The sequence below is a fragment of the Schistocerca nitens genome, chromosome 3 (assembly GCF_023898315.1).
Source record: "Schistocerca nitens isolate TAMUIC-IGC-003100 chromosome 3, iqSchNite1.1, whole genome shotgun sequence".
Lineage (NCBI taxonomy): Eukaryota > Metazoa > Arthropoda > Insecta > Orthoptera > Acrididae > Schistocerca > Schistocerca nitens.
Genome location: NC_064616.1, coordinates 741,483,944 through 741,498,810, shown reverse-complemented (window position 1 = coordinate 741,498,810; position 14,867 = coordinate 741,483,944). Strand labels below are relative to the sequence as shown.

General features: G+C 38.4%; 1 protein-coding gene across 1 annotated transcript in view; it reads right to left on the bottom strand.

The window, feature by feature from the left end:
• Positions 1 to 14,867, bottom strand: part of LOC126248717 (dedicator of cytokinesis protein 3) — a 1,129,652-nt gene that overhangs the window by 56,489 nt on the left and 1,058,296 nt on the right. The window contains exons 27-28 of the mRNA XM_049950022.1: positions 12,956 to 13,198; positions 5,173 to 5,367 (exon numbers count right to left, since the gene is read on the bottom strand). Of these exons, the coding sequence (XP_049805979.1) occupies positions 5,173 to 5,367; positions 12,956 to 13,198 (438 nt within the window). The remainder of the gene's footprint in view (positions 1 to 5,172; positions 5,368 to 12,955; positions 13,199 to 14,867) is intronic.

Genomic DNA, 14,867 nt, shown 5'->3' with positions numbered 1-14,867 from the left:
TTGCTTTGTCAGTGCACTACCTATTTCATAAGACGATTTTTGACCTTCAAGTTGTTTTCATTCATCTCTAAACCAAATACTATTGATACTTCGGGTGGGGGTGGGGGGGGGGGGGGGTCATTGGGAACAGACTAGGGGTCCACCATGGATTTTCGACTGAAGAAGGGGTCCACCAGCTGAAAAGGTTGGGAAGCCCTGCTCTAGGGAAATAGAAAACATTTTTATACTTCCAGATTTCATCTTCTTCAAGTTAATATCCACTAAACGGTGTTTGCACTGACATTTTCATAGCTTCTTGGTTTTCTGCAGCATGTACAAGATGTGTGAAAAAATTAATGAGACTGATCTATCATCTACCAAACATTTCATTTTATTCACACAACAATTTCATTCATCACAGCAGCTATACAGTGACAGAATCATTGTTCCCAGTCTTGGTAACAGTCTGAAAGGCTTCAACTAGTAGGGCCTTTAAAATGTTGGTCACATTCTTTTGAACGCTATCCAGTCCCAAAATGATGTCCTTTTAAGACATTTTTCAATTACAGGAAAAGAAGAAAAAGTCGCAAAGACTCAGATTAGGGGAATAGGGGGGGGTTTGGAACAACAGCAATGCCTTTTGAGGTCAACAATTCTGTGATAGAAGTGGATAGGGCATTGTCATGCTGCAGCATCCACTTGTCTGCAATGTCCGGTCAATTCACCCTTTTCCTGAGCTTCCTGAGCCTTTCAGGGACATCTTTGAAAAACCCTTGGTTGACAGTTTGTCCTAGACAGATTCCTTATGCACAGTACCCCTACTGTCAAAAAGAAACTCATTCTTGTTTTGATCTTTGATTTGCTCATTTGAGGTTTTTTCAGTTGAGGAGATGTCTCAGTGTGCCGCTCCTCACTTTGCTGCTTTGTCTCAGGATCATACTTAAAAATCCAGAATTCATCACCTGTCATCATACAACTGAACCATTCATGGTCACTGGCAATCCTCTCAAGATCAATGCACACCTTTCTTCAACTGTCCTTCTGCTCAGTTGTGAGATCTTTTGGCACGAGTTAGGCACACACCTTCCACATGTGCAAAACTTTGGTCAAAATTTGATGTACTGTAAAAGTGTTAAATTTAACAGGTCATCCATCATCTTTATTGTTAAATGTTGGTCTGATCTCACAATAGCATGTATATGTTTGACATTTTCATTTTTTTTTTAAAGTTGAAGAGCTTCCTGAGCAAGGTTCATCTTTAAAGTGTTTTCGGACTTCCAAAAATGATTTTCACCAGTGAAAACTTTATGCCCTTGATAAGGAACATTCCTCATAGGCCTGTTTCAACTCACACAGGTCACACTCATGGATTCCCCATGCTTAACACAAAACTTGATGGCATACTATTGCTCTATATTCCATTGTTCCATTTTCGTTATGTGCAACAAAAACACAGCTTCACTAATGTCCGTATGGTGCTGAAACTCAGACTGAGCATCAGGAAAGAATGAACACATTGGTCTACGATATTTCTTTAATGTACCTTCTTTCTCTTCTCTAATATGCTGTGTAGTTCTTGGTCTCTGGCAATATATTTAAGATAATGACATCATTATTTATCATTCTCATCAGCCAGGGTTTCTTAAGTTACACTTTAAGTCATATTAAATCACATATACAGAAATTTCATTTTACATTTCTGAAAATTTCATTTTACTTTGAGATCCACACTGCCCAATTTATAGAGTGAGATACTTAAGAGAACCCACACCATATCTACCCAGAGTTAGTAAATATATCTAGGTATAGTTTTTGCTAAGTTATAACAGACAACATGGCACATTTCCTAACTGTCAACATCATCATCATCATCATCATCATCATCATTGTCATCATCATCACCACCACCAGCACCAGCCACCAGTTCAGTAATTTGCGATGTGGCCTCTTTGAGTCAGAGTGCAACACCGGATCCCTGCAGGTTCTCACATTTCTGCCTGTCTTGGACTTTCTGTTGCCAATTCATTCCAGTTGTATTTCTTAAGTCTCCATCCCATCTGTCCAGTGGTCTTCCCCTTGGTCCTTTTTTGGTAAATTAGGCTCCACTCTAGTACTTGTTTTCACCACCTAGCATCTTTTCTTTGAGAGACATTACCTGTACACTGCCATTTCAATATATACACTCTTTCCATTGTGTCGCTGACCTTTGTTGTCTCCCTGATATCAGCTGTTTCTTTCTGTCTTTCTTTGTGTAGTCCAACATTGACCTTTCCCTTCCTCTTCAGTTTACTATTAGTTTTCAAATGTATGCAAGTAATTTTTGACATTTATAGCTCCTGAATTATGACACCAGCTTACATTTTTTTTAAATCGAAGTAGATAGTTGTTTTCAGTGACATTGGGAAGGACCTTCAAAACTCACTTCAGTGTCATAACATTTGTGGAACTTGATCAAACAGTAATGAGATAACAGCACTACAGATCATTTCCCTGCTGTCAATAGAAGAGTTTCCACAAATGTCTCGCATACATGTAACTCAGGTAAGGTTTGTGTGGGTACTTGTGTGCTCAAAGCCTGTCAGTTTGTACTCTGCTATTGTAGTGATCACACAACTTGCCCCTGAAGCTATTTAGACTTTCATAATGTATACAATAGTAAAAAATGTGGATACGATTTTTGTTTGTGGTGAATGTCACCAAACGGTTAGAGCAGTGGTGTGGTTGTACAGCAGAAAGTATCCTGATTGTGCCAATTCCTTACTATCTCTCTTTGCAAACATTATCAAAAAATTACAACAAACTGGAATTTAGAAGAATAAAATATGCCTACAAAAAAAGAACAGCAACTGATGAAAGGACAGCAACTAACATTCAGTCAATAGTAACATACAATCCACATGTAACCACAAGGCAGCTTAAAGGTGCAAGTGGTATCAGACAAAGGAGTGTTCTGGAAAAATTAATGGCCACTGCACTTCAAACAGTGCACATTTCACTCTATCAATGGCTTCATGACAATGTCTTTCAAAATCAGTTATAGTTCTCCAAAAGGAGCTACAAAAAATGGCAAGTTGGTACAGTGTTTCTATGCAAGATTTTATTTCTGGATGAATCATTGCTTCCAAACCTTGGGCAAATCAGACTTCACAGTATTCACTAATGGTCAGCTGGATATCCATATTGACTGAGAAATGTCCCTGTTTTATCGATGGAACTAAATATCCACAAATATAGCAGATATGTTGCTACAGTTATTGGAAGATATCCCACTGGACATAAGGAATTTTATGCAGAACAAACATGAATGATTTTTTGCCCTTACTTCACAAACAATTTCACAGCTTGTTTACAGAACATTTGGTGACTTTGGATCAGTCATTCAGAAAACATAAAATGGCTTGCACAAAGTAAGGGAGTGTACAAGAAAACATTAACAACTCATAAATACATGAGATGCCTTATAACATGAGCCTGCCCTCTGATAAGTCCAGATGAATTTCATTGATTTTATAGCATGTATGAATGCTCAACATCAACATTTTGAGCACTAGATATGATAGTCATACTAATATGTACATGAATTGTATATGATTCATGTATTTGTTTGCATGTGGCACAACAGGCAAGATTTTTGTTGGAGTTCATCTCCTGGTGGGAGGACAGTGATTTGCAGCACTGTTATCCTGTTAATATTTGATTAAGTTCCACACATGTTATATCAATGAAGTCCACTTTGACGGTTACACAGTGCCACAGAAAAAGTATATAGTTATAAAAATGTCATAATCATAATTTGACAGCCATTAATCTTAAAATCTACTTGCATACATTAGAAACTTGCCACATTGTCCATCATAACTTTGCAAAAACCTCATCTTGATGCATTTACTTGTTCTAGGTATATAGAGTGGGGCAATTAAAAGTGGCCCATATGAGTGGATATGACTGGACGTAAATATATGCATATAACCACAACCTAACAGGATGGAGCAACTGCCCATACAACCAGCTGAATCTTGGAGCACATTTACACAATTTTCATGCCTCACAGAGTTATTAGCAGAGGTCAGTCTTGTCATGGCCCTTGCTGGCCACCCAGTTCACATGATCTGTCAGTGTGCAATTTCTTTGTGTGGGTAGCCCTCAAGTCTCAGGTGTATTGCAACAACCCCCATAGTCTTTAAGAATTGCAGCAGAGCATTTTGGATGAGTCTGCTGCAATTCTGGTAGTACATCTTCAATCCACCTTCATAAACTTGCTGACCAGGGTCCAAAAGTGCCAAGAGATGAGTGGTGGTCGCTTTCAACATCTGCTATAATCAGGCTAGTACTGTATTTCCCTTCCTCTACTGTGTTTCTTTGCTCCCTGGAACTCTGTTCTCTGGGCCACTTTTATGGGCCCCACCATGTATTTTGTATGGCCTGTCTTAGCTGCCTCCATTATACAGAGATAATCTGTTAAAACCCTGATTGTGAAGGAAATTTGCATCATCAGAATGCACAAATAAGACTAAAGAACTGCAGTGAACAAATTCTTATCAACCATAATACGTTGCAATTTCCTGAGTTAAGTGAATGTACTGTTGAGTATACTATGTCTGTTGAATGGGATGTTAAGTATCGTGACCTTTTAGTATAGTCATCTAAGCTTAACAGTAAAACTGCAAACGCAGCATTCATAGTTTGTGAAAACAAGCTGATAGTCTGAAGGGAGATAAAGAGTATTTTTGGTATTATGTCTGAAACTACCCTCCTCAGTTTCCCAACCAACAATGTAAAGCAACTATACTTTTTATTTCCTTTTACTGGAAGTAATATTATCAGCAACAAGACAAGATACAGTAGAAGATTATCAAACAACACACTCACACATCAACAAGACAACTGAGTAAAAATTCCTAAGGAGTATAGGCAAATGTCATAAATAACCAGACAGAACATATTTACAATAGTTCATTTTACTAGGAATGATGATAGTTCACTGTGTTAGCTCATCTGAGAAACAAATATAACTTTACACATTTTGTCATCAAATGCAGCAGGAAATGTAGTGTCTTGTAATTTTCTGATACAGTAAAATTCAAAAGGTTTATCTAATGCTATAAAACAAAGAAAGAACTCTGTCTAACAACAGGTGGTAGTTATAGTCAGTTAAAGGAGACATAAGGAAAATCTATACATATTTTTACATACCCTAACAAATAATGGAAAGCTCAAACCATAAAATCCAACCCTGAAGTATTCTGGCTCTGGTCTAAGCTGTGTTAGAATGTTATCAAAGAAACTGGCCTGTGTCTTAAGAATTTGGCTCAGTTTAGCATAGTCAAAGAGTCTATGCTCATAGAGATCAGCTAATTCTTTGCAGAGGGGGATGCCTTTCTCCCAGCACTGCAACAGAAATAGAAAATAATAATTTTATTTTAAGCACAAGATAATAAACACAGACAAAATAAGATCAAATAAATACAGAAGATAAAAAAACACACCGTTTCATTGTTAGATTTTACTCAAAATCCAGTAGTTACTGAAAAGACTGAAATAATAACAGTAACAAATATGGGAAAAACAAACTCATCAGATGTGTGAAATATAACACAAACTGCAATGAAAGAATTAAATAAAGTGCATAAAAATCTCGATCGTCTACTCTTTCCTCTCCTCTCTTCTCCTTCCACTAAATATCACATTCCAGGGTACAAAATATAAGATAATTTTTATTTATCAGTACTAATGTGTTTGCTATTCATTATCCCATAAATAGTAATATCTGATTAACAGAAGTTGGTGCAATTTCTGTATGATGTGACAGAAAAACAGGAAAATCTACTAATCCAGCCTTTGATCTGTACTATAGCAGCATCATGAAATTTAATAGATACTTGCAATTTTTATTAAAATTGTAAAGCTGGTATTCATATCTCATTATTCTAACTAGTCTCTCAAGACTTTCACCTTCATCTGTCATCATCATCATCATCATCATCATCATCATCGTCACTTGGACAGTTTCCAGCCTCTGGTCGGGTCTGCATGGAATATAGGCCTCTCCATCGTCTTCTGTCTTGCCACCATCTCTCCATCTTCACCTAGGTCCAGTCTTCTCCTTTCTTCTGGATGCATTCCTCCTCTACTCCTTTCAGCCATCTGTCTCTTGGTCTTGCTCTTGGTCTCTTTCCTTCCAGTTTCATCTTGTGTATCCTCCTGGGAATCCTCTTCTCCTCCATTCTCTTAACGTGTCCATACCATCTCAGCCTTGATTTCTCTAACTCCTCCTGTAATGGTTCCACCTTCATTAACTCTCTGATCTTCTCATTGCTTAACCTATCTATCTTTGTCACTCCAATACTGTTTTTCAAGAATTTCATCTCACTAGTTTGTACTTTGCCTTTCTCTCTGCCTTTCATAACCCAGGTTTCTGATGCATATGTCAGGATCGTGACATAGTATGACCAGTATGTAAGCTTTTCTACTGATTTGGGGTACATCCTTGCTCCATATCAGGCTTCTCAACACTCTTCTGAAATACGTCTGCTTTTCTCCCCCACTCGTTTATTTCTCTGTCGTTTTTTCCATCTTCCTGTATCAGTCTTCCTAGGTACTTGAAACTCTCCACTCTCCTCAATTGTTCCCCACCAGTTGTTATTCCAGCTGTTCCTCCCTCCTTCTTTCTTGTTGTGATAATCATCTCACTCTTACTTACACTAAATTTCATCCCATATTCTTGTACTGTTTGTTCCCATACATCCAACTGCTCTTGTACTTCCTCCTCGTTATTCCCCCAAATCATCAGATCATCTGCACACACCATAGATTTCATCTTCCTTTCACCAATTACTTGTGCTACTGTACTCATTATATCATCCATCACTACAATGAAGAGTAATGGTGAAAGTGCGCTTCCCTGCCTCAAGCCATTCTTCTGTTCAATCCAAGCTGATCTCTCTCCTCCCACTTTCGCACAGATAATACTTCCATGGTACATTTCCCTTATCCTCCAAATAATCTGTTTTGCTACTCCTCTGTTCTCCAGGGCTTTCCACACTTTGCTTCTGCATACACTATCATATGCTTTCTCGATGTCCAGGAAGGTCATTAGTAGATCCATCCCATATTCATAGTGATGTTCCTGCAGTTGTGTTACAGCTAAAATTGGACCTTCCTGTTCTAAAGCCATGTTGCTCTTCTCTCATTATTCCTTCTAATTTTGCCTCAATTCGTGCTTCCAAAATTTTCTCAAAAATCTTTGCACAATGACTCATCAATGTTGTCCCCTGATAGTTCTTGCACTCTTTTCTATTTCCCTTCTTAAAGATTGGGACAATTATTCCCTTCTTCCAGTCTTCTGGGATCATCTTTTGTCTCCACACAATTTTCATTACTCAATATAGCCATTGTATCCCCACCTCTCCTGCTGCTCTTACCATCTCTACACTTAGCTCATCCAGACCTGGTGACTTCCCTCCCTTCATCTTGCCCAATGCCTCTTCCACTTCTCCCCATGTAAGGTCTTTTTCTATTTTCTGTTCCTCCTCTTTTTTCTCCTTGGCTTGCTCCTTCTCATCCAGGTCTCCATTCAGGTTCAGGAGTTCTTCAAGATACTCATATCACATATTCTTGAGTTTCTCCTTATTCATTACATCTTGTCCACTTTTGTTCACAATTCGAGCATAATCTGTCATACCATTCTTCCTCTTACTTTTAATCATCCCATCTAACACTTTTTTTGAACCTTCAGTATCCTCCTCCATCATTCTGGTCCACTGTTCCGTCCACTTTCTTCTTTCCTCCGCCACCACTCTTTTTGCTTCTTTCTTTCTTGCCTGATATTCTTCTCTTATCTCTACTGTTCTCTTCTGGAACCTACCCTAAATGCTCTATTCTTCTTCTGTATTATATCCTTTGTATTATCATTCCACCAGGGTGTTTCTTTCCATCTCTTTTTGCTGCTTGTCTTCCCACATATTGCTTCCATCACACTTACTAATGTTCCTTTGAATCTACCCCATTCCTCTTGTACCATTTTTGGTTCATCCTTTGGGATGCTTTCCTTTACTACTTGTAGTACTGTAGCCTGCTTTCTTCCTCCTTCAACTTCCATACTCTTATATGTCTTTCCTGGTTTTCTGTCCCTTTATTATCCATAGTCCCTCTCAGGTTCATTACCAGCAAACGGTGGTTGCTATCCAAGACCTCTGATGGTATTACCTTAAAGTCAATGATGTTCCTATTCATCTCACTACTGTACAGGAAGCAGTCAACTATCGACTTTCTTTTTAAGTCTTGACTGTACCAGGTAATCTTGAGGCTCTCTCTTTTCCTGAACCAAGAGTTCCCAACCAGCAAGTCATTCCTTTGACAGAACTCCAATAGTCTTTCACCTTCCTCATTTCGGCAGCCCCAACCCTCTGATCCAAGCACACTTTCACAGCCTTGTCTTTCTGTTCCAATGTGTGCGTTTAAATCCCTCATTACTATCATATTCTTCCTTCCCATCTGCTTCTGCATTTCCTCTTCAAACTCTTGCTTCTCCTCAGAAATGCAACCCACCAGCAGCACATACACTTGTATTACCTCTATGGTTGTCCCCTTGAGTGATATTTTGGTCTTCATCATCCTATCACTCATTCTCTTCACGTCCTCTTTTAATCCATCTCTTACTACTATTCTGACTCCAGTTCTCTTTCCCTCATCATTTCCACTGCAGTACAGTCGGTAGCCTTTCCTCAGTTCTCTCCTTCCATCTCCTTTCCATCTCATTTCAGCTAGCCTCAATAGCAGTCAGTTCAGCATCGTGGATCCACGCAGCCTGCTCCATGGAAGTCCACCTGCTGTTCTAAAGTTGGAAGATGATCCTTAAGGAATGAGACCGGTCACTCTGATTAAAAGAACCTTGCGATCAAGACTGTTTTTTTAAGTATCATAACCCCAATAGGTCCAACTTCCTTCTTTCCATCATGTCTATCTTTTCCTCCACCTTTCCAGTCAATGTTTGTATATTTAATGTTCCAAATCTTAGTCCTCGTTTATAGCCAGTTTGTCATTGATTAAATCTGTCCTTTCCAAGGCCCATTATATTTTTGAAAGCAGAAATCATAATCCATTGCTGGCTTGCTGGGCCTATCGTAACTTTACCAGAGCCCTGTTAGCCACCACTTTTCAGGGTTCCTGTGGGACCTTCACACCTACTGTAGTGGTCCTGGAGCACACACAGTACCCACTATGCCTCGTTCCTACAGGCAATCCCCTACTTCATACCATTGCCCATCTCCCACGACTTGGACGAGGGGTGGGACTTGTTTATTCTGGTGTAATTGGCATAATCTCCAATATTCTGGTTATTGCTTTTTTCAGTATACTTCTTTAATTATGTCAAGATTGAATTGTTTTGAAACAGCTATCATATCACCTATTTACTTCTACCTAATTAATATGGTAACACCATTTTCATGAAATAATATAATAACGAACCTCAATTAATTAGATTAGTATCTCTCTTGCTAATGATCATTTACTGAAATTCTGTTCACGTTTCTGCAAGTAAAAGTAGCCACCAACAGTTCAGAGTAGATTTTTGGGAATAGGAAAGAAGCTTTAGTAGAGCATAAAGTGAGACTGTAGCAAAGTGGAGGCATCAGAACACTCCATAAATGTGGAAAGGTGTGTAGTACATCTACATCCTCATCAGTACTCTGTAAACCACTGTACAGTGCACGGCAGATGGTACTTCCCATTTCACCATGTACTAGGACTTCTTCTCATTCAAATAATGTATGGAATGTGGAAAAGATTACTGTTTAAAGTGTCTGTGCATGCTGTAATTAGGTTAATCTTGTATTTTTGGTCCCTAAGGGAATGCTACTGTAGCATATTCCTAAATTCCTTGTTTAATACTGGTTCTTGAAATTATGGAAGTAAGCTTTTGCAGGATAGTTCACATCTACCTTCAAGTGTCTTCCATTTCAGGTTTTTCAGCATTTCAATAATGCACACCCACAATTCAAACAAACCTGTGATCACATATGCTGCCCTTCTTTGCATACATTCAGTACCTCCTGATAGCCCTGTCTGGTATGGGCTCCACACTCTTGAACAATACTCTAACATGGCATGTTTGTGTGTTTTGTCAGCAGTCTCCTTTGTAGAAAGGCTTCATTGTCCCATAAATCTACTGATGAACCAAAGTCAGCCATTTGCTTTACCTACAATTGAGCCTATGTGATTGTTCCATTTCATATGCCGACAAATTGAGACACTCAGGCATGGACACCTACAGTATTTTTTCTTGGGGAGAGGCAAGGCTCTAAACTGCAATTTTTAATGAGTTGGTCAGTTTCAAGATATGTCATGCCATAATACCAAATTTTACAGATTATAAGATGCACTTTTTTCTTCAAAAAATGCCTCCAAAATTGAGGTGTGTCTTTTACTCAAAATTAATATAAAAATGTCCAGTGTTTGATTTAAAATTCCTGCCAGCCTTAAAAATGGTCATGTATTTGATGCCATGGGAAACCAGATCTGTCTGACAACACTAGATTTAACTGGTAGCAGCAGTGCACCAATGCAACAAACATGAGTTGTGGGGATTCACAAGATTGTTAACACTGTCTCCCTCCCACACTGCCATCACAAACCCAGAACTCTAGCTAGGTCATTGCAGTCTATGATGCCTTTGAACTTGAATTGAAAGTGATTTGTGTTATTGCAACAGTACAATATTTTTGTTAGTAGCTAGTTTCATAATGGAAAGAAATTAAAGGTATTCATATGATGCGAGCTATAAATTGAGAGTAATAGCATATGCAGAAGAACATGCAAACAGAGCAGCTGAGTGGCATTTTGGCCATTCATGAACGGAAAAAACCTTTAGCAACTGGTGGGCTAGTAAAGAAGAACTGAAAAAAATGAAGAAGACTCAATGTTCAAATAGAGGACTGACTGCAAAATGACCAAAACTAGAAGATGATGTATTGAAATGGGTTCAAGGACATGATCAAAATGGCATTGGAATTCATACAAAAACGATTCAAATACATGCTCATAAGCTAGCACTACAATGGAACTTAACAGACTTTAAGGATGGAGTTGATAGGTGCAACAGATTTATGAAGCGTCATGGACTTAGCATCCAAAGCAAACCAAAATAGCTCAGAAAATGCCACAAGAGTATGAAGAGAAAATATTATCTTCCTATTGCTTTATTATTCAACACTGAAAGAAAATTAGTGTGGAACTAAACCAAATAGCAAATATTGACAAAACTCCACTTACATTTGATGTGCCAAGTAACAGAACTATTGCCATGAAAGGTGCTAAAACTGAAAACATGTGGACATGAAAAAATGCACTACACTGTTGCCCTTTCATGTTGTGCTGACAGTACTAAACTTAATCCAATGATCATTTTCAAGTGCAAAAGAGTGCCAAAACCTTCTGAAATTCTGCCAGGTGTTGTTCACATACATGGCAAGAGTTGGATGGATGAGGCAGGTATGAAATTATGGATTAACAGAGCTTGGGAGAGAAGGAAAGGTGCTTTATTGAAAAACAGTTCTCTTTTTGTGCTAGATCAGTTTAGTGGTCATTTGAAAAATTCTGTGGAAGAGAAACTGAGTTAGGGAAATACAGAGCTTGCTGTTATTCTGGGAAGACTTACTTCAGAACTGCATCTTTTTGATATAAATAAACCATTTAATGTCCATATGAGAGAGGAATGGAACAAATGAATGATGAATGAAACCCAACATGATTTCACACCAAAGGTAGCTTTAAAATGACCCACAATCAAACAAGTCTTAATCTAGAGTGAGAGAAGACATAAAAGAAGAAAGCTCCGATGACAATTGTCAGGGATTTTAAAGGTCAGTTTGGTTTTATAAACTAAGACTTTTTTTAGCCTGGCTTTGCAGTTTAATAATAAAAATTGTAAAAAATGTTACTTTTTTTAAAAACTGCTTAAAAATTAAGGTGCCTCCTATAGTCCAAAGCATCTTATAGTCAATAAAATACAGTAACTAAATTTTAAGGTGACACAAAAAAATTATTATAACCTTGAGAATTGATGGCTATCCACTTATTATATGAATAAAAATTCTGTAGCCTACTCCAAATTCCATGTGGTGGGCAAGTGTCCTCTTGGACCCCTTGCAGATGCCTATTCAGCCAGATATTTGTATGAGTTGACTGAATCTAGTTATGATTCAATGACACAGTAACAAAAAGCATACCACTTTTCATCATACTGTGTTGTGAAGTGTACAATTTTACATTTCTAAATATTCAAAGGAAGCTGACAGTCTTTGTATTGTTTTTAAATCTGATCAAGATCTGACTGAATATCTGTGTAGCATTCTTTCAGGCAGTGTCCCATAATAGGTAACTGCATCACTGAGTAAAAAACATTACTTGAGAAATGGAAAATACAGTAGACACACTTAATAAAGGAGTTATCAACCATCTACAAAATATACTATTTATGTGGGTAGTTGTATTATATGGTAAATGAAGAACAACAAGAAGGAATAGCAAACTGAGCTGGGGAATATAACATATCTTTTATTAAGGAGAAACTTCTGCTGCGAAGAAATGCCATTCACGAGGCAATGGAAAAGAAACCTTGCAATGACATGCACAGGTGCTGTCATCGCCCTCCACTCTCTACCATACACTCCTGCTCCCATTCTAGACCACACAGTAGAGTACAGAGCAAAATTTTACAAAATGTTATAAACACTCACTTAATATGTGGTACCACTATAGGTCAGTCTATAGTATTTTACCACTCTCTTGTCATATTTCTGAACACTATCACCACTCTCAAATCCTTCCCAGTGGGATCAATAGAATACAATGAATGCATAAGTGCTGAATGAACAATAAATGTTGCTGAACCTACTCACTTTAGAAGATCTACAGACACACAATGCTACAAAAGTGAAAAAAAAAAGAGTTGTACAAAGGTTATAACATATCTTACCTTTCCTCGGTCAAAGTAATGAATAATTTGCTGATATAACTGCTCCTTTCGCTCTAGCTCTGTGAGACCAGGATAGTGTGGATCTGATACAAGTGTTTTGTCAGACCAACTTAGCTGGTCAGCATACAGCTTCATTGTAAAGCCAGCCTCTGTATAATTTTCAGCAGGCAAATGCAAGTCATGCAACTTGTAAATGTATCTCAGATACATTTCTTTGCGATTTATTTCATTTTTATAAAAATTCTGAAAGAAAATGGTTACAATTAAATCATAGCTTTAAAAATAGAGCGCAATTAATAATGGGCATCTAATCATTTGCCAGCTTTGTAAATATATTGCATACTAATAATAATAGTAATAATCCTTATTTGTCCATAATAACATTACAGTCTGGCAAATAGTCATCTTTTGTACATCCACTTTAATGATATCGAGCCACAAACGTAATGAATATATACAACAAGTAGAAAATTAAATACTATTACATAAACATTTATCACCATTTATATATTTTGATTTACAAATGCAGTATTAGCAATAATGAAGTCCAAAAATCTTCGAGTTAGTATAAACATACTATAGCAAACACTTATTTCAATTTGTCCTTAAAAAGATTTCCACAATGTTACTTTATGTGATTTGGCAACTTGTTAGCTGCAAGTACACTGTGATCTGCAGCTCTTTTATTAGTCAGTATCCTGTGATAAGCACATCTGGTTTGAGAATTGTAATTATGACTGTCCATATTCATTATATTAACAAAGAGATAGAGGGGCTGGCGAGTACTTACCTCAGCTCAGTACAGCCGACAGATACACAAAAAACAGAACCAAAAATTTATGTTCCTAGCTTTCAGAACAAATGTTCCTTCATCAGGAAGGAGAGAGGGGAAAGAAAGGGAAGAAGGGAAAGTAGATTCAGTTACTCACAGAGGAAAGCACTATCCTGCAGACCTTGTCCACAAACATATCTCCCGAGCAATACATTCCTCCCCGTCCAACAACAATGTTCCTATCCCCAGACCACACAGAAGCATCACCCTTGTCACCCAATATTATCCTGGCCTCGAAAACATCAACAAATTACTCCGCCAGGGATATGACTTTCTCAAGTCAACCCCTGAAATGAGATCATCCCTTGACAAAATTCTTCCCACACCACCCAGAGTTGCCTTTCATCACCCCCCTAACCTCCGTAACATCCTTGTTAAACCCTACAATATTCCCAGACTACCTTCTCTACCCAGCGGTTCCTACCCCTGTAACCGACCCCGCTGCAAAACCTGCCCCATGCATCCCCCCACAACCACCTACTCCAGCCCCGCTACTGGTAAAACATACACAATTCAAGGCAGGGCCCCGTGTGAAACTACACACGTCATTTATCAACTGACATGCCTGCACTGCACAGCCTTTTACATCGGTATGACAACAACTAAACTGGCTGAGCGCATGAACAGACACAGACGAACTGTCCGCCTAGGAGATGTCCAATACCCAGTAGCGGAGCATGCCCTCCAGCATAATTCTAGGGACCTAGGAACCTGCTACACTGTATGTGCCATTTGGCTTCTCCCACCCAACACCAGTCCCTCTGAACTTTGGAGATGGGAACTTGCACTCCAACACATCCTTTCATCCCGCCCTCCCCCTGAACTGAACCTACGTTAAACAACCTCACTCCCATTTACTCTTCAGTCTTCTCCTCTTTCCCTTTCCTCTTTAGCCATTCACACATCTTTTCATCCTACATAGTTGTGTTTATCTCTATACTATATACCTCTTTACTTCTGTATGCATCCTCTTTGGTTTGAAGCTGGCACAGTACTTACAGTAGAATATCTTTGGCTTCCCTCTGACAACCATGCCTCCATCCTTGCTACCCTCCCTGTTTTCCTTTCCCTGTTGCTTCA